The sequence below is a fragment of the Anabrus simplex genome, chromosome 9, assembly GCF_040414725.1.
Source record: "Anabrus simplex isolate iqAnaSimp1 chromosome 9, ASM4041472v1, whole genome shotgun sequence".
In the NCBI taxonomy this organism is placed as follows: domain Eukaryota; kingdom Metazoa; phylum Arthropoda; class Insecta; order Orthoptera; family Tettigoniidae; genus Anabrus; species Anabrus simplex.
In genome coordinates, this window is record NC_090273.1 from 2,439,150 (window position 1) to 2,460,314 (window position 21,165).

General features: G+C 39.4%; 1 protein-coding gene and 1 non-coding gene across 2 annotated transcripts in view; both read right to left on the reverse strand.

Annotated features, from left to right (window-relative positions):
• Positions 1-388: 388 nt before the first annotated feature.
• CCT4 (chaperonin containing TCP1 subunit 4) overlaps positions 389-21,165 on the reverse strand; it is a 377,714-nt gene continuing 356,937 nt past the window's right edge. Inside the window, exons 14-15 of the mRNA XM_067154119.2 lie at positions 783-832; positions 389-595 (exon numbers count right to left, since the gene is read on the reverse strand). Of these exons, the coding sequence (XP_067010220.1) occupies positions 815-832 (18 nt within the window). The 3' untranslated portion in view covers positions 389-595; positions 783-814. The remainder of the gene's footprint in view (positions 596-782; positions 833-21,165) is intronic.
• Positions 667-733, reverse strand: LOC136881340 (small nucleolar RNA SNORD58). Its single transcript, XR_010861022.1, has one exon. It is a non-coding gene; the product is annotated as a small nucleolar RNA SNORD58 (small nucleolar RNA).

Here is a 21,165-nt window from a genome sequence, read left to right on the forward strand (position 1 = left end):
ATCTTACTTTTCTACCTTTTGACGGACTTCCACGTGCTGCTGTTTCCTGGCTGGCGCCTCCACTGAGCATTTCTTCGTCAAATTTTCAAGATTCTACCTACATTATCTGCCTACGCTGGACTTACACCGTTGAAGACTCTGGATCACATCATTGCTGCTACCAAAAAAGTTCTTCTGAACTTTGCAACTAAACGATTATTAATGTTTCATCATGTCATACGTCTTCTCGCGCATACTTCAACCTGTGACCAGGAAACTTTATTTGATTAAAGATGTTAACTAGAAAATTGCTTAGCCTAAATACAATTCCTCTAAACTAATGCTTTCTTGGTGTAGGCATTTCATTTTCTGCCAGTGTAGACCAAAAGTTTAGGAAAGGCGAATATAATTTAAAAAGAGAAATTGTGGAAATTTTATTAACAAACATAAATGTAACTACACACAAAAAGATTATAAATTAATAAGTTATATTTGTTCAAGTATTTTAATTGAATCCAATTAAGTGAGATTAAGAATATATGCATCGTTAGCCCAATGCCAGGCTTTAGCTGTAAATAGTGAAGCATCGTGATAGCAGGAGGTAGGGACCAATTGCCTGAAACACAAGAACCCAGATATCAGTAACACACATACCACTTAACATTACACTGCACAATAGGAAGCTATTGAGCTCAGAGTATATATTCTTATCATTAGACATCTAAAGGTGTCCTAAGGGAAGTCATCATAGCAGAAACATCCTGTTTGATATTACCCACAAAATAATTAATCTGAGCACTCACCAACGTTAGCAGTCCAGTTCTTCATATAGCACTCACTGTCTGGTGTTTACCTGGAACAAATTTCAACTATCAGTTGGGAACTCCTATTAAAAGTCCAGGAGTATGAATGATATGCATCCCTACTTGTCAGATCTATACAGGCTGCATAAAATCAAAATGATGGGTATTTAACATGAGAAATGTTTTCCCCAAATACTCCTTGAGTTCATTGAAAGGGAAAATTATTACTAGCCAATTGTTTTAAGAGTTAAAAATGAATACAGCATGTGAAGTTGATTGGTTTCTTGGTAAAAAAAAAAAAAATTGAAGCTAATCTTCTTTTTTAAAATTCTCTCCTAAAATTACGTTGCGCAGATTATTGGCAAAAATACCGTATTCCTATTTTCAACAAGTTTAAGGATATACAATAAAACTGTAATGCAGTAAAGCAGCCTCTACTAGACAAAATTGTGGAGAATCTAATCCTTATGGCCGATTTCACCACACTTCGTCCTAATATGCTTGATGGATGGAAAATATAACGACCCGTTCCTTTCTGTAGCTGCGTCAAAAACTTTTACATTTCATCATCACTAGTTAGCTGGAGTAGACCCTCTATTTTGACACGCTCTCGCATTTCGAAACAACCTTTTACAGGAGTTTAGAAGACCATGAAAATCTTGTCATCGGTATCAAGGCGACATAGAATTTTGTCGCTCATTCTGATAGTGCAGTGCTACAGAAAAACTTTCCTTTTATTTGAACAAGCAATAGCTAAACTGTACGCCGTCCCAAGGTTCCTTTATAAATATACCGGTAGTGAAAATGTATCTGTAACAATTTTTAATTAATATTTCTCACTGAAATGAAATGGCGTATGGCTTTTAGTGCCGGGAGTGTCCGAGGAGAAGTTCGGCTCGCTGAATGAAGGTCTTTTGATTTGACTCCCGTAGGCGACCTGCGCGTTGTGGTAGTGGTGGTGGTGATGAAGAAGACGCATACACCCAGCCCCCGTGTCAGCGAAATTAACCAATTATGGTTAAAATTCCCTGACCCTGCCGGGAATCGAACCCGGGACCCCTGTGGCCAAAGGCCAGCACGCTAACCATTTAGTCATGGTGGAGCCGGACATATTTCTGACTACTATGAATTTGTTAACTTGTAGGCCTAAACCTAAGTAACATTAACTATAACCTATTAGCGTTCAATGTATAACCTAAACCTTAGTCTCAGAAAAGTACTCAATGAAAATATCTCCTGAGAAAACTAAGATAATGTAGATCTGCTTAAATACCAACATTTAGGAAAGAGTAAATGACTTTATATTCCTCAGCTACAAACTTTCTTTGAAGAACTGGACATACCCGTGAAAATTTCCAAATTCAAAGGATGTTTGGGAATCATCAATAAAGTTTTTAGACCATCATTAGTTCAAAAACACACCCATACAAGAATCTACAAAACCTTGGCAAGACCTGTACTTTGCTATGGAAGTGAAGCATGGACCCTGAGGAAATGCGATGAGAGAAGAATAACTACAGCTGAAATGAAATATATGCAGCGAACAGCAGGTGTCATTAAGTGGGAACACAAAAGAAGTGCTGATTGATCTTAAAAGCAGACCTATATTGGAATACATCTATGAATACCAGATAAATTGGCAGAACACCTAAACAGGATGGTGGACAGAAGCAGGATTCCCAAAGCAGTCGCAAATTACCGCCCTATGGCAAGAGATCTCTGGGACGCCCCAGGAAGAGATGGCGTGAAAATATAAATATTTTGTATAGACCGTAACAGTTCTTCTATAGGACTAATACATGAAAGGATGATGATGATAATATTAGCAACAAGTTGCTATAGGAAACAAAGTGTATTCTTGTTTATATAATATTAGTATAAAGAGAGCCTCTGTGGCTCAAATGGCAGCACGTCGGCCTCTCACCGCTGGATACCGTGGTTCAAATCCCGGTCACTCCATGTGAGATTTGTGCTGGACAAAGAGGCGGGACAGGGTTTTCTCCGGGTACTCTAGTTTTCCCTGTCATGTTTCATTCCAGCAACACTTCATAGCATCTATCAGTCATTAATATGCATCACTTTGTGAGTGGCGACCCCAACGTACTAAAAGACTATATATGAATCATTCATTACATCCCTGACCCAGTCAAAGACTGGAAAACAGGTTCTAGGTTTTCATTCAGTTATAAAGAACTGTGTTTTAAATTTCTCTTTTAAAAGAAGTGCCTTAATGGAAGTGGTTTTCAACGATTCTGTTCCAATTACCAACTGGTCTGCTAAGCCACGTACATGAAATTCCTCTAAGACTATAAATAATTCCTTGTCTTCCAGGTAGTGATTGAGTCCATCTTCCAGGGGTTGGTTCATTTTTCTTTGTTTGCTGAAGTACGGCAGTAGCACAAAGCTGTTGTTACCGATGTGATAAGCCAGAAATCTCCTCTTCCAACGTCCATATTGTTGTTCAACAGTGCTTCTTGTCTTAATATGGGCTCTGTTGTAGTTTTTTCCTCGGGTTAATTTTGTGGATTGAAGGATGGCGTAAGAAGAAAATGTGCAAGTCTATATCCATTATCCCTTAGGAGACATCCTCATTCTTATTTCAGAATTATCAAAAATAAAACATGTTATGAACCGATCCAGGCCATCTAGCAACAATATCACAATTAGTCTGTACATTAATTGAGAAATAGGACTTCCTGTTGTGGAAAACTTGTGCATTATGCCCACCAGGAGACAGTATGTGTGTACAGTCGATGGCACCTGTTACTCCAGGAAGTTGCTTATCATATAAAAATCCTCAATAACTGAAAGAGCTTCATCACTTTCAGGAAAACTCACATACAGGAGTCTGAAGGAACCAATTGCTTCAGAAATTTTCCTAATACAGTGGAAGTCCATTACAACGAGAATTCATTATGGTGTAAGATGTACTAAAATTCTCCCCACAGATGATGCAGTCAGTCTTTTCACAATCAAATGCCAGTCTATTTTACTTTTTTCTGGCTCTGCTTCTTCGTTCGCGAGCTTCCTCCTTTGGTCGCACCGCTTGTTTTCTTTTTTGCAGATTTTTTCGTTTCTCACAGCATTCAGTTTTGTTGTCTTTCTTCAAGTCTCTGTTTGAAAGGGGTGGAGGTTAGAACTTCACTCTGGTCTCCACACCTTTTCCTCAGGTTTAAATTTTCAATAGTTTCACTTGGATGAAGACTAATTTCCTGAAGTAGACTTGCACTCCGAGATTCATTTTGATTAAGCTATCCGAATCTTCACTCCTAGAGGCCATGGAAGTGGATACTATGCATGGTGAAGCTGAAGGACAATGTTGTTGTAGTTGGTTGTGCTTCAGATGACGCCGGGATCAAAGGAAGCTGGTTATCGGAAGTAATTTTAGCAACTGTTGGTGACAACTCTTTCGAGGACGCGAAGAAATTAACTCGCTGAATATGTTCCGGTTAAGGGGATAGATCCCACAACAGGAAAATGCTGACTGAGTAAGCTCCATTCTGCACACCTTGGTAAATGCAGAGCCAAACAGACCTGAAATATCTTTCAGCGTAATTTTAAGATTGGGATACTTCCTAATCCACATGGAACAAGCCTTGTTAAAGGCATTCTAGAATGGCTTCATGATCACTCGATCAAGAGGTTGCAACCTGTGAGATGTGTGAGGTGGCAAACTCAGCATGTGGATGTTATGGTCTCGAGCAAACAGAATAACATCCAAATCTTTGTGGCTAGAATGGCCATCAACAATAAGTATCACTGGATTCTCTTCAATTGGGTTCACTCAAGACAAAAGATTTCATCCACTTTAGGAATCCCTCTTTAGTTATCCACCTGCTCGAATGGGCATCACATACACTGCCCACGGGTGCATCCTTCGTCAGATCATTGTCCATTCTCACTCTGGGGAAACAAAGAATGGAGAGACAAACCAATCACCTGAGGCATTTATGCAGGGAACAGTAATGTTTTCCCCCCTTTCCTCGGAAGTTAGCTTACCAACTTGTTTCTTCCCCTTTGCCGATAACACATTCAACTGATTCTCGTGCATAACTTAAACGCCAGTCTCATCAGCATTGAAAATCCTCGAAGGATGAAATAAATATCGAAGCATTAAATCAGTGAGCTTGTCAAAAAAAAATTGCAATTGCTCCTTGTTGAAGCGTTTTGCCCACTGTACGCTGGTGGATTCAGCCGATCAAGCTCAGATGGGGATGACTTTATAAATGAATAATAAAATCGGTTGCTCGCCATGCCCTTTTCTTTATTAAACTGATGTTTTAGTTTCAATTTCTCTGCATACTGAAAAACCAATTTCAAAAATTCGTTCCTACTTAGTGGCATTAAAAAGCTGTCTAACATTTTCATATTGTTGTATAAAGCTTTGTCTTCTGCTTCAGAAAACATAACATACTTTTATATGAACCCATATCAGGTTTCATTTCTACCTCCTTTCCTGAAGACAATAATTTCAATCTGTCACCTAACATGCTTTTAGGGACGCTAAACTGCTCATTTGCTTCCCTAATGCTCAATTTATACCATCTTATTTCATCAACAGCTAATTTCATGTTCTCCTCCGTCCAATATCCTCTTTTCTTCCCCATATTTATCTGCAACAAAGGAAAGTACTTTAACTCTTAAGTGCTAAGATGCTGATGCATCATCGGCTCTTAGATTCTGTACGAAAAATGCCAAGATGCCGATTCGATCAGCACCCTCTTATAAGTGGTGTAGTTATGCAGTAAGGTGCTAGATTGCACCACGAATAAAGTAGAAAGAAGGTAGAATGTTTGTAATTCCTTCTTTTGTCATTAAACGGCAATGACATAGCTTCATTTTTTCTAGTTCACTCATCAATTGTGAGTGGATGATCTGTGAACTCTTGACGTCTATGATCCAATATGGCAGCCTCCTTGTTTATGTCTGTGCGTTGCGATTTGTTTTCCATAATTTTATGTTCTAATTGACGCATTTTAGTTATTTATCGTAATATATTAAGTTTATTATTATTTCTACTGTAGTTAGTTACTTACCTATTTATTTAGGTCGTAGTTAAGTTGGAAATAGAACATTTATCACAAGGCATGTCGTCACGCAGGCCTATTTCAAGGAGAAGAAATTGAAGAACTTTTGGGTTGCTTTGAAGATTTAAGTGACTAATATTAGCGAAAGTGATGATTATGATGTTTTGGGCTTCAGATAGCGCACCAGAGAATGATGGAGCCGTGCCATTGGCTAATGGGCTTACAACATTTCGTGCAATGTCAAAGAGTTATAGTGACAGAGCTAATGAAAACGACAGTGACAGTGAATGAGATGATTCTTGGACTGAATGCATATTCCCTGAAAGTAATGTTGTCCATCCCCACCATTTTTATCAAATCCCAGGGCCAAAACATATAGGCTTACCTCAACCTGATGCTCCACTTATTTCAATCTGTTCTTTACACTTTCATTCCTGACACTATTAGTTGGTTTTGTATGTTGTTCTAATCTTCTGAACTATGCTGTAGTAACAAATACTGCTACTAGACACAGATCTCTCACGATTACTGTTACTCTCCCAAAATTCATAAGATACCCAATTGTTGACAGGTTACTCTGTTGGTGTCTTTCTCCACACGTTAAATGTTTTTGGAAATTAGTTTATAAATTGGAAAGTAGACCTACATTAACAATATCAACTGGTATATATGATCGCAAATAAGAGTTAAGATTAAATATCTTCACGTAGTCACTTTGGATTTAGTGTAAAATGTGCTAATTAATTTCAAAATTTTTTCCTTTAAAAAAAATTGTGCACAGTATTCCACGAAATTTTCATTTTTGAAATGCAAGTCACATAGTTATATTCCTTGGAGTGCATCAAGCTCACGTACCAAAGTTTACCTCCATATCTTTTAAAGTGAGATATAAATTTAAAAAATTATACAGCGATGCAAAATCCATTGAAACATGCTTGGCATTCTATGGGTCGGCATCCAAAAGGTTAAGAATCGGCAATGAACCTACAAATAACTTTGTCCGATATTGAGTTCCGTACGCGAAAAAATGAAAAAACACGTGTAAAGAAAAGCAGTGCCATCCTCCATACTCTGACATGAACGTATGGTAAATAATAAATAATGGTGGAAATTAGATTTCACTCACTAGTATTGTAATACTGTAACAGGTTCACAAAATTATCTTAGCACAGGTGGAAGCAGGTCAGAAACAGGAAAACCTTTAACACTTGTTCACCCTCTCAGGCCTCCCTGGAAGGAACCTGTTACTACCAGTACAAAAGTTGCTGTAACATTGTACTGGAAACCCCAAACTGATACTGTCCCATACCAGGGTACATTCCCCTATATATTTAATTTCATTCTGAAAAATTCATAGCACTGTATCACCCCAGAGGCCTCTGTGGCAAACATTCCAGTATCTTCTTTAAACAGAGTCACCTAACCTAACCGTATTTCAAGCGCACATAGAGAAATGGTAACACCCTCGCTGCAAAATTACATGGAGACAGCCTTTCCGAAATTTAATTAGACGCAAGAAAATATATGCTATCCTCTGAATCAGTGATGTGCTATGCCATATCTTGAGGAGTATCCCATTCTTACTTAATTTCAATATATAACATTAAAAAATAAGCGATAGTTTATTTCAGCCTTTATCTCTAACGAGTTAACAAGTGCTATCGGCCAGTTTATTTGCGTATTTATTTAAAAAATGTGTTATCCTTGAATTTTCTTTTAGAGAACAGCAATAGACGGGCATTACTTATCAACTCTGAAATCGCCTTCCAATGTTGACGAGAGCGCTCGTTAGTAGACACAGCGAGGAAACGATACCGAAGATCGATCACATGCCATATAATCGCTGGGTGCAAAAATGTCCGTAGCAGAAAAAAATTGCGCATGCTTAATCGCTCGTAATAACGGATGCGTCAGTGATAGGGCTCTCCCTGTAACCGAAGGATAATACACTGTTTAATATAGGAATTTTGAAGGGACAGACAAAAAATGTCACTATAATGGGATTCTCATTATATCCCACACTTGCATACAGTAGCCAAGTCCATACAATTATTATTAGGCCTATAGCGGATTTCTATTGTAGAGCGACAGATGGTTGATTCAGATACACTATTCACTTCTGCTAGTACAAACTGAAAACAACCAGTAGCATATAAACTAAGAGTTAAAAGTAGTAGTTTTATGGGCGTTTCTTTTAGTAGGATATTCCAGTGTATTTTCAATTTGTTCTAAAAGTTTCAATACTACCTTCTTGGAAAGTCTGTACCTAGTTATGAAATTGAAGTTTTCCATTGAGAAAAAATGATCAATACAGTCAGGAATTGTATGTTCAGGTCCTAAATTTTACAGTAATTTGGCATCAAAATTGTCTCGTACATTCAAGATCTTCTAAATAAGTTTGGTAAAATGCTTTATCACTTCCTGTATAACGCCAAAAAGCTTATAAAGGTTTTGTACTTTTCAACTAGTACTGAACACTGCAGTATTTACACATTAGAGCCAACATTTTAAACGAATCGTCATGTTTGAAGATCGAAAATCGCTGCATCAAAATTGAAGGTACATCTGACAGTCGTCAGAGTGAACAGACTTTGAAGAAAACTAAAAATGGACGATAAATAAAATCGCCAAATTTAGTCGTAAATTCATATACGAAGCTTGGTGAAACTGGCCATTAAAGTTGCAGAAAATTGGAATCTATATACATAAAATAAAAGTTTTGTCTGTACATTGCTCAGAATTTGAAAAGAATGGTATTTCTGTATCGGTCATGTCCATAATAACAAGGAAATGCATTTTTACTTTTCCGTAATTTCTGTCTGTCTGTCTGTCTGTCTGTCTGTCTGTATGTACACGCATCACGAGAAAACGGCTGAAGAGAATTTAATGAAAATCGGTATGTGAAGACGGGGGATGAGCCGCTACAATCTAAGCTATAAATCATTTTACTCACGTTGAGTGAAATGGTAGTTTAGGGGAAGGCCTAAAATTTAATTCTTAAATATTTATATTGTTAGTGATCCTATCGATAAATAATACATAACTCAAGTTATATAGAATTAAATTTCCGATCATTTATGTCATACATTGTTACCATACCAGCTTCGATAACACAGATATTCATGAATATGTATTTTTGTTGCCAAGTCCATATCAACGCGAGCCACGAGAAAATGGGTTAACAGAATTTCATTAAATTCGGTATATAGAGTTGGGGAATAAGAAACTACAGACTAAGTTATAAACAATTTTATTCGCCCTATATAAAATTGTAGCTTAGGGGAAAGCACCTACAATTTAATTTTTAAATACCTATGCTATTGGTCCTATAGAAAAGTACTACATAACAAAAGTTATAGAGTATCTTAGAAGTGAAGCTTCCACGGTGTGAAGAATTATTTAATTTATTTTCCGGGTTGAACCGTGTTGTACTTGTACGCATATCACGTACAGTTTGCCGACGTTTCAAATACATTGCAGTATTCATTGTCAAGGCGACTGAAATACCCCTACTCGATCCGAGGTAATCAGTCTCCCAGGCAGAATTACACTACTAGAGTGGCCTTGATCTTGGCCTTTTATATCCTAGCCTATCTGGCTGACGTAAGCCCTGGCTGTCTCGTGAGGCTTCTGGAAAGTTTATGTCACAGCCAGGTAGTGGGGGCTTGCCCGCGCTGTTATGTAATGGGGTTGCGGCCCGTGTGTTTATGTTGTGGTCTGTATGTCTTAAACTATGAATGATGGGCATCCAAGAATTACTGATTTTGTATCCTTCTTCTAAATTTATGTTATTCGGATGTTTCTTGATTTCGATAGCCTCGCGGATTTTTCTTTCCAGATTCCAAGGGATAGCTGCTAGGATCTTGGTCTTGTCAAATGATATTCCGTGCCTAGTTTCGTAGGAATGCTTGGCTACTGCTGAAATATGTGTTTTGGTTCTTGGTGTGACGGATATGTTCTTTTAGTCTGGTGGAGATCAGACGTTTTGTCTCACCTACATAACAAGCTCCGCAGCTACATTCAATGTGATACACTCCAGGGGCCTGTAATTCTATTGTGTATCATGTCTACTGAGATCCGCAAAGCCGCCGCCACCCAATTTGACTAAAGAAGAAATTCATGCCCTAAAAACACTACGTCTAGATACGGAAACAATTATCCTACCCGCAGATAAAGGCAACGCTACGGTGATAATGACACGCACAGACTACACTTGGAAAATAGAACAATTACTCACCGATTCTACATACAGGAAAATTAGGAACCCTACCAACCGCATTAAGAACAAACTCCACACACTAGTAAAAAATTCCAGTATCCCAGCCGAAATACAGAAGAAACTGATATCCTCGGACCCGATACCTCCAAAATTGTATGGCCTGCCTAAAATCCACAAAGAAGGCATACCTCTGCGACCTATCGTGAGCGCTATAGGCTCTCCCACGCACGAGATCGCCCGCTACCTAGCTGGACTACTTCAGCCACATACAGGAAACACTGAAACCTACGTGAAGGACTCCCGATATTTCATCCAGCTCCTTAAGGACCAATCAATTGAAAGTACGGACCTATTAGTAAGCTTTGACGTCACGTCACTTTTCACCAAGGTGCCGCTAACTGAAGTATTTCCGCTATTAGATCAGAAACTTCCAGAAGACCTGTCAACACTAGCTAAAGAATGCCTTAGCGCCACTTACTTCTATTTCAACGGGGAGTTCTACGAACAGACTGAAGGGGCCGCGATGGGGTCGCCACTCTCTCCAATAATAGCAAACATGTATATGGAACACTTCGAACAGAAAGCCTTAGCTACATCTGCCCTGAAACCGAAATGTTTTCTCCGTTTTGTAGACGACACTTTTGTAATCTGGCCTCACAGGAGCAATAACCTACAGCTATTTCCCGACCATCTCAACTCCATACACGTAAATATTCAGTTCACCATGGAAATAGAAGTAGACGGAAAACTACCGTTCCTGGATGTGCTAGTAATACGTAACCCCAATGGGACGCTGAGTCGCGCAGTATACAGGAAACCCACTCACACAGACAGGTACCTACACACCTCGTCTCATCATCACCCATCACAAAAGCAGGCTGTCCTAACATCACTAGTAAACTGGGCCATAGCGATATCTGACGCAGAGCACCTCGAGGAAGAAAAAGAACACCTCACGGAAACCCTTAGGAAAAATGGCTACTCGCTCAATAACATCCGACGAGTCCTTAAAAAATCAGAAGAGAAGAAAGAAAAGACCGCCGCAGGAGAAAACAACGGGAAAGAAGAACTGACCCGCCAGAAAACAGCGATACTGCCATACATTAAAAACACTACAGACAGGATCGGCAAGATACTGGACAAATACAACATAAAAACTATCTATAAACCTCACCGTAAGCTAGCCCGTTATCTACCACCAGTAAAAGACACAATAGAATTACAGGCCCCTGGAGTGTATCACATTGAATGTAGCTGCGGAGCTTGTTATGTAGGCGAGACAAAACGTCTGATCTCCACCCGACTAAAAGAACATATCCGTCACACCAAGAACCAAAACACAGATATTTCAGCAGTAGCCAAGCATTCCTACGAAACTAGGCACAGAATATCATTTGACAAGACCAAGATCCTAGCAGCTATCCCTTGGAATCTGGAAAGAAAAATCCGCGAGGCTATCGAAATCAAGAAACATCCGAATAACATAAATTTAGAAGAAGGATACAAAATCAGTAATTCTTGGATGCCCATCATTCATAGTTTAAGACATACAGACCACAACATAAACACACGGGCCGCAACCCCATTACATAACAGCGCGGGCAAGCCCCCACTACCTGGCTGTGACATAAACTTTCCAGAAGCCTCGCGAGACAGCCAGGGCTTACGTCAGCCAGATAGGCTAGGATATAAAAGGCCAAGATCAAGGCTACTCTAGTAGTGTAATTCTGCCTGGGAGACTGATTACCTCGGATCGAGTAGGGGTATTTCAGTCGCCTTGACAATGAATTCTGCAATGTATTCGAAACGTCGGCAAACTGTTCGTGATATGCGTACAAGTACAACACGGTTCAACCCGGAAAATAAATTAAATAAAAGTTATAGAGAATACAATTTCCGACCATTTATGTTTTATTCAATTTCAGCGTACCGATGATAAGAGTGCTATTTCAAAGTCGGAAGAAAACTAAATGTGAAGGCCTACAATATTGAAAGCACTTAACATTGATAAACAATAACATTACATTGACCATTGTTTGTGGTGATGTTCTTTCTCTCTTATGCTGCCGCTCAACTCTGATAGATGGGATTACTGCTGCGTACCGAGCATAACAGTCTGACGGAATATTGGCGGGAAATAGCTGGGGAGTTAGATAACTTTCTTCTCTAGCATGTCATTTATCTGGTTTATACATTTTCTGATACCGTTCTGCTGGTACGTAACTCACTGGTTCATCACAGTATTCCAGCTATTCGATCCCTACCCTGACGTGCTGGTTTGAATGAGCAATGTGCACTGTTAAGGCAAAGGTTCACTTAGTAGTAGTAGTAGTAGTAGTAGTAGTAGTAGTAGTAGTAGTATGACCTGGTCTATAATTACAATTTAGGCATATTCCAAATTATAGCACCACAATTCACTAAGTGACTCAAAATTCAACCCTAAAAAGAGCCGTTTCTTAAAAAGGGCTTCTTCCTCTTCACTTTTATTAAATTCTACATTCATTTTATTAAAAATTAGCAGTGAATAGGGGATTTCTCGTCTGGCTTGGAGGAAGAATTTGCCCCCAAGTCAGATTTTTCCGCTGCCAGTGTAGTGAATTGAGATTTGCCGACTCACTGGGTACTCCTAGGAAACAGATTAGTAAAAGGGCATAGTTTTTGCCCTGGGAATATTCACTATTCGACCCCCCCCCACCGATAAGAGACCAAGAGTGTTCACGTATCACAGCTGTCTGCGTCCTGGTCATTCCAGCTCTGGAACTTTGGACTGTTAGATCGGCAGCGTAGTATTGTTTGTTAAAAGTGAGAAAATGTGTGGTTTCATTTGATAGAGTATTTCGTGTGAAATCATTGCTTTTACTCGCGCCATTCCTACCAACGTCATTCTAATGATCTATGTTCATTTCAGTTGGGAAAACCACTAAGACGGTCTTTCTGAGGATGTAGAAAGGCAGATGGAGACAGACTGTCTGCCATTATAGAGAATACCCCAACCTAATTGTTAATGATGGTGGGCAAGCGGGCCTACCATTACAATGAAAATTCCCTAACGCAGTCTTCATATGAGAAAAGACGTTTGGTGATTTATCCGTCGCGTTTTTAGGGTAACAAAGATCTATGCAGTTTAATACAGTCTTGCTCACAACGTGTACTCTACCTAACCTACAATTCTGAATACAATCTAGAATTCCGTAGTGAAGCACGGGTACATCAGATAGTATGATATACGCAAGCAATCAACACAACCTAATTTTAGGACAGAATTTTTTTTAAAAATGTTGGTTTTTTTAAGCAAGAAACCAATCATAATTTTCACATGTTCGATCAGAAATGTCATGCGAGTTGCAATACACCAATACACTAGTGTGTACAGCAGCATGTTGTGAGCAAGTGCTGAGTGATTACTATTTGCTTTTTCATCAGGTGCGGATACAACTTTCTCTGACATCGTACTTTCTTCCTGGTGCACTGTTTCCGATATTCCCTGCATCTTCAATAACCCTAGCTTTTCTTAAGCCGGGAATGAGTATTAACAAGAAAACTTGTAGCCACACTTAGTACAGGGTTCATAATTCACTTCTAACGTGCAACCGACTCCACACAGACCAAGGCTGGACGTGATAGTACAACTGGAACCATATTTTGATGTGACGCAGTACCAACCTTATTTCAATTACTTCACACACCCAAGTTTTCCTTGATACATTCCAGAAGCCACTGATATTATCCACTAAACTGTTACAAGCATTCTGAAGGAGAATAACATAGTCATACATTTTTAACTCATGGCAACTTCAACAAGCAAATACAGATATTGGGATATAGAGTTGACAGTCCCAGTGAACAACCAACCAGTGTTTGGGTTGGATCTAGAACATCAGATTATCGACCAATATTTTATTAATGGTGTCACTTGTGTTGTTCTTCCTTGACTTGCTCTTTCATGAGACATGTCCACTTACAACTTTTCCTTATGGGGTCATACACACATGCATTACATCAACATACGGTATATAAAATAAGAGTTTTGTCTGTACATTGCTCAGAATTTTAAAAGGATGGTATTTCTGTATCTGCCATGTCCACGGTAACAAGGAAATGAACTTTTTATTTTTCCCGTAATTTCTGTCGGTCTGTCTCTCTGTATGTATGTACACGCATCACGAAAAAATGGCTGAACAAAATTTAATGAAAATCAGTATGCAAAGTCTGGGAATAATTTTATTCACGATGAGTGAAATGGTAGTTTAGGGGAAGGCCTGCAATTTAATTCTCAAATATTTGTTGTTAGTGGTCATATCTTTATGAAAATCGGTAGAGAAAGTCTGAGAATAAGTTGCTACAATACAGGCTATAAATAATTGTATTCATTAGATTAGACAGCTCATAAAATTGATCAACAATAAGATTTCATTGACCATTGTTTGCTGTGATGTACTTTGCGTTGTCTGTTGCCAGTCATCTCCAATAGATAGGATTACTGCTACGTATCGAATATTTTTAAAATTTACTTCATGTCGCACTGACACAGATAGGTCTTATGGCGATGGTGGGATAGCAAAGGGCTAGGAGTGTGAAGGAAGCAGCCTTGGCCTTAAGGTTCAGCCCCAACATTTGCCTGGGGTGAAAATGGTAAACCATGGAATACCATTTTCAGGGCTGCCAACAGTGGGGTTCGAATTCACTATATCCCGGATGCAAGATCACAGCTGCATGCTCCTAACCACACTGCCAACTCGCCCGGTTGTACCGAGGATAACGGCCTGCCTGAATATTGGCGTGAAGTAGCTGTGGAGTTTGATAACTTTCTTCTTTAGCATGCCATTCCTCCGATGCATAAATTTTCAGATACTACTGGTACGTAACACACCGGTTCATCATAGCATTGTGCATATTTAACAGAATGAAAACAGTGGAGTGTTCACGGCTGTCTGTGGTCTGGTCATTCCAGCTCTGGAACTTTGGACTGTTAGATCTGCACCGTAGTACTGTTCGTTAAAAGTGAGAAAATGTGCAGTTTTTCATTTGATCAAGTATTTTATATAACATTGTTCTTAATCGCTACATTCCACCGACTTTTTGTAATGACTGGGACCCGGATTATCTTAAAATGCAAATGTGCATATGCAAATATATATTTTGAACGTTAGTGCATATATAAATTTTTCTCTTATGTGTGATCGATTATCTAAGATGCCTGAACGAAATGAAAATCTACCGAACTCTATATGTTGTACATCCCTTGGCAACAAGAGAAGCCTTCCCTGATCAAGGAAAATGCTTTCAGTGTCTCAATGCAAGCAGGTATATGGATAATGATCCTTTACACAATAGCTATTTCCTTCTTTCTGATATTCTTTCCTCCTTGCAGTAGCCTCCCAAGGTTTGCTTAAACAAGTGCATTCATCTGTTAACTTGCTCTTCGAATATTGCAGTGTTTTTAATAAATTAAAATGTGAAAATGCCTGAAGATAAGAGCTCTAGGTATTTTTTAAGTAAAGTGTGGATATCAGGCAATAGTGACTATACAAGTGAAGGTGATGTAGTGTACTGCCAAGCGCGCAACAAGAGTGTAAAATGCGATAAAAAATTTCTCGAACGGAACTGTGAGTTAGTGTGGGTGGAGCTATTCTTTCCTCGACGCCCTGTACTTGTGGGATGTTACTACAGACCACCAAACAGCCCATTCAGTGACCTTGAACAGTGCTTGGACTCAGTAATTGCAGCTCTCCCTCATGGTGAAGTAATTTTAATGGGTGACTTTAACCTGTCTATAAAGTGGTCTTCTCCAACTTCCGGACTGTCAGCTAACAACTGTGACACATACTTTATAGACAGTTTTATTAATGGCCTCGGACTGAAACAGTTTAATATGTACCCAACCCGTGGATCCAACACCCTAGACCTCATACACTCCTCACTAGAACTTAAAACAATAAGCCCAGGCAGAAACCTTTTCCTGTGCGACCATCAGTCTCTCGATGCTACATTCCTCCTTCCCCACCCCTCCACAAAGCCTCACAGCAGGACATTCTACCGCCCTACCTACATCTGGCGCCGTGCGACTGGCCTGCAATGTGTCGTGCCCTGGAATGCCTTCCCTGGAGTCTGCTTGAAATAGCTGATATCGAATCGGCTCTTGACCTGCTGTACGACTGGCTGCAAGCTGCAATTAAAGACTTCGTACCTGCACAATGGGCTACTACCAGCAAATATCAACACTGGATATCACAAGAGACCAGAGTGATACTATTTAATAAGAAGAGAGCTTGGCGCCTATGGAAAGGCTTCCCTAACCCACACACCCACAATACCCTTATTAAAATCCGCCACCATGCGAGGTTTATGGTCAGAAGAGACTACAAAACTGTCACTGAAAACGTCCGCAATAATCCCAAGCGCTACTGGAGTTTCATCAACACACGGAGAAGAACGGAGCGGATTCCTGTCAGCGTGAACCACAACGATGCAACAGCAGACTGCGCTCATCGCATTGAACTGTTCAACAGGTATTTCTTCTCCAATTTCTTCCCTCCCGTTGGTACAGATTCAAACAGAACCCTATTAAGCATAACTACCAGACCAAGTGAAGTTCATAACCTTCTTCAAACTCTTCGTGCCAACAAAGCTACTGGTGCCGATACTCTAGGTCCTCTTTTCCTAAGAAATACTGCCAGCACTCTTTGCGTCCCTCTCTCTAAATTATTTATCAGATGTTTTGCTGCGGGTTATTTTCCTATTGCCTAGAAACAGGCAAATATTGTTCCACTTCTCAAATCAGGCAACAAATTTAATGTTTCATCTTACCGACCAATTTCTATTCTCCCCACACTATCCTTTATCTTCGAAAAAATTATACACCAGCATCTCCTCGCATTCACTTTGCCGTATATCTCAACCAAGCAGCATGGTTTTCTACCAGGTGGCTCTTGTCTAACAAACCTGGCCACTCTGCATAGCTTTGCATCACATGCAGCTAAATCACAGCTGGATATCTGCTACGTAGACATTTCGAAGCTTTCGATTCTGTAGACCATACTCTGTTGCTCCATAAACTCTCCGAACGATTTAATATACATGGCAGTCTTCTGACCCTTCTTGCTGGCTTCCTACATAACCGTTGGCAGAGAGTGGTAATATCAGGCACTACATCCTCATGGTTACCAGTCACCTCCAGTGTCCCACAAGGCAGTACTCTTGGCCCCTTGCGGTTTTCTTTGTTTATGGACAATCTGCCGCCCGAACTCAACGAGGCAGTGAATACCCTACTCTTTGCTGACGACTGCAAGGTATTTAGGGAGATCAGGAATCCAGCAGATGCAGTTCTGCTACAGTCCTCACTTAATGCCCTCTCAAACTGGTGCCGTACTTGGAAACTTATCCCCAATCCACGAAAATGCAGCCACATGACCATAACACTATGTAAATTTCTACCGACATCATATTACCTCCTCGACAAGCCCATCACCGTAGTCATGCAACAGAGTGACCTAGGTGTAATATTCGATACAAAATTACAATTTAAGACCCACATAGAAACATATACAACCAAGGCTATGAAATCGCTAGGCATTCTCTATCGCTTCACAGAAATTTCTGACCCCCATTGCTCTTTGTCACTTCTTCCTTACGATCATTCAAGCTGTCTTAAACTACTGCTCTCCGATTTGGACAACAGCCGCCCCCTCCAATACTAAGCAGTTAGACAGAGCAGTGTCGTCCTTTGCTGCAATTGTAAGGAACAGAAACCCCAAGCTCAGAAATCTGTCTACGCAACAGGTATTAATGGCGATTAATATGTCACCGCTGCACATCCGGCGACAGGTAGCTGACCTGAGTTTTCTCCACGGGATGTTAAATGGACATTACCGCTCGGAACATCTTGTCTCGCTCTTCTCTCTCCATGTTCCTTCCCGCTCCACCAGAACCAAAGACCTCCTCCACATTCCCCACACTCGGCACTCAATACTTCAACGATCTTTCCTAATCCGGCTCCCAACACTCTTCAACAATATTAATAGGGTACAAGAGCTTGATATAGCATCAAATAAAAGCATATTTGAGAGGAGTGTAAATAGTCTCTTAAAGACAAGTTGATGTGAAGGGATTATACAGTCATCTTGACCTACGACGACTTGGCTATGAACATTGACATTCTCATGATTATCGATTTGGACAGTTGTTATTAGTAGACTGTGTACCTGATCTTGTTATATTTTGTTATGTTATATTTTATTTTGAAAGTTTAAATTTGTTAAATAGTCTGTTGACAGTGCAAGTGAAATTTGCTCAGTGTAGCTGTATCTTGTGCTTCGTGAATAAATAAATAAATAAATAAATAAATAAATAAATAAATAAATAAATAAATAAATAAATAAATAAATAAACAAACAAACAACTTTACATCTCAGATCAAAAGAACAGAATAAGAATACGCAACACTACTTTTAACCGACGTGGAAACACAGCGTGGAATTAGTACATTTTCCGCTGATATTTGCAAAACGTTTGTATGAAGTTTGAATAATCCCCATCTACGCTCGTTTCTTGAAAAGTATTGTGCTAATCAAAGGATACCAGATTAATCTACCCTTAGGAAGAACCATTTACTTTCAATACATGGTTCTGTCATGGATTCAGTGCGATCTGATATACGAGAGAATTTTGGATATCGGTAGATGAAACAACCGAATCATGTGGTTGATACATTGCGAACTTCATAGTGGGTAAATTATGTCCAGAAGAACCCAGCAAACCTCATTTACTTTCGTGCAAAGTGCTAGAAAAATTCAACCGAGCTACAGTTGCAAGATTTGCTAAGGATTCCCTGCGACTTCTGTGGCCTAGTGAATCCGAGAGCGATTGTTACAAAGGGTGCCTTTTAGTCACAGATGCAGCTTCGTATACGATGAAAACTGGTCAGTCTCTGAGTATTTTTTCTAAATCACATCAGTGCCACGTTTGACCCACGGATAGCATCATAGTGCAGAGTCCGGCTCCATGGCTAAATGGACAGTGTGCTGGCCTTTGGTCACAGGGGTCCCGAGTTCGATTCCCGGCAGGGTAAGGAATTTTAACCATCATTGGTTAATTTTGCTCGCACAGGGGCTGGGTGTACGTGTCGTCTTCACCATCATTTCATCCTCATCACGACGCGAGGTCGCCTATGGACGTCACATCAAAAGACCTGCACCTGGCGAGCCAAACATGTCCTCAGACACTCCCGGCACTAAAAGCCATACGCCATTTCATTTCACTCACCTGTCAACAAAGCATTTTCAAGTGGGGAAAAAAGCTGTTCCCAAAAGCACAGGTTCCTGTAAAGTTGTAGAGAACTCATCTGCCTCAGGTTTCTCTTCCAACAGAATCTGTTCTAACAAGATGGGGAACTTGGTTATCTGCAATATCGTTCTACCAGGAGAATTTTAATATAGTGAAAGGTGTCATTAAAAGCACTGATGATAGTCATACTGCGTGTTTGTGAAGCAAAGTGCGCATTTGAATCTTAAACTGTATATAAATATATCAGTTTAGTCCACGTGCATGATTCGTCACTTTCGAAGGCGATTAAGGGCCTAGAAACTCGCAGTACACCCCTACACGAATCTCTTCAGTTAATTCAAAATCCCCGTTAGTTATTTAAATGGTGTCCGTGGTGAAACAGTAGAAAAAGTTAAAAGGAAACTCAGCGAGGTGTTGGACTCAAACCCAGGACTGAAGAAGATTCAATCCATAAGCAACTACATAAGTGGAATCGGGCAGTCTTTGCCAGAAGAATATTCCGAGGAGTCAGTGTCAGTGTACAAGTATTGCCCAGTTATCCAACGACGTATAACAATCATTTTCAGCCTATAAATTAATTCTGTCCGACAACAGAAAGTCATTGATCCCTGAAAACATTGAAAAAAACTGTAGATAACCTACTGCCATGCATCATTTGCAAGGAATTAAACATGCTTATTTTTTTAAGATTGAGTTGAAATTAAATAATGAGTTTTGTAAGTGTAATTTGTTTTATTTTTTAGTGCATATTTTGGTGCATATTTTCAACATTTTTAGTGCATATGTGCATGTGTATTGTTGGAGTTTTTAGTGCATAACAATCCAAGCCCTAGTAATGACCTATGTAGACTTCTGTTAGTCTTTCTGAGAACCCCAGAGCAAAGCACGGGTACATCAGCTAGTTACATTATATTATAGACTTGCTACACCTTTCAAAGTACAGTCAGCAAGCTTCTATGAATTTCCTAAATATCTCTGCAACTCTGTGATCTCGCTTAGTTCCATACCTATCATTAAAACCGATTCTAACGACAGTTGTCCTGGTCACAGGATAGAAACGTGCCAGCAAATCATTAATATTACACGACCTAATATCCCCAAATTAAGTATTACATCATTTAGTTGCCGTGAAATCTACATATTAAGATGGTTGTCTTGGTCTCCCTCTACTTCTCCCAACCTCCATGACAGAGTATATTATCCCCATCAGAGTGTCTACTGAGTTCCATTTTCAAAATTCCAGTATATTTAGTATAACTATCCAGTAAAACATTCCAGTACCTAATGCTATTAATTTTTTTAAGTTCTTTAGGGAGAATTACACCCTTGTTGGTTTCAGGTTTGTAATTTTTTGCCAACAAATGCATATTTTGTTCTTAATAAATTCAGTCAGCCTTGATTTTTTAACATACAATGTTTTAACATCTTTTACAGGGCCTCCCAACTCCTTTCATAGCCCTCCACTCCACCCATTGCAGTTAAATCTCTTTAATTAGAAAATGTATACAACTCTTGTTTTGGAAAAAAATGACAATCCCAATGAATACAAAATTGTTTTTAAGACTGTTAAAACAATTACAAGACAAAGTTGACAAATTGCCAGTTTTATATAAATGAAGAACATCGTATTTACAGCTTCATACTATATAACTGTTCTTTTTCAATTTACAATGCTGTATTACTAGGGGCCGTATCTTTTGGTAATAGCGATATGCACAAAATTTTTCATATCTTCTTTCTAGCCTTTATATGACCTTGTAGGTACCGTACCGTAATGTATTTTAGCGAAATGAACTCGCGAAATATCACGAAATCTGTTTATTACGCGGATCGCGCAAATAATCACGAACTATAC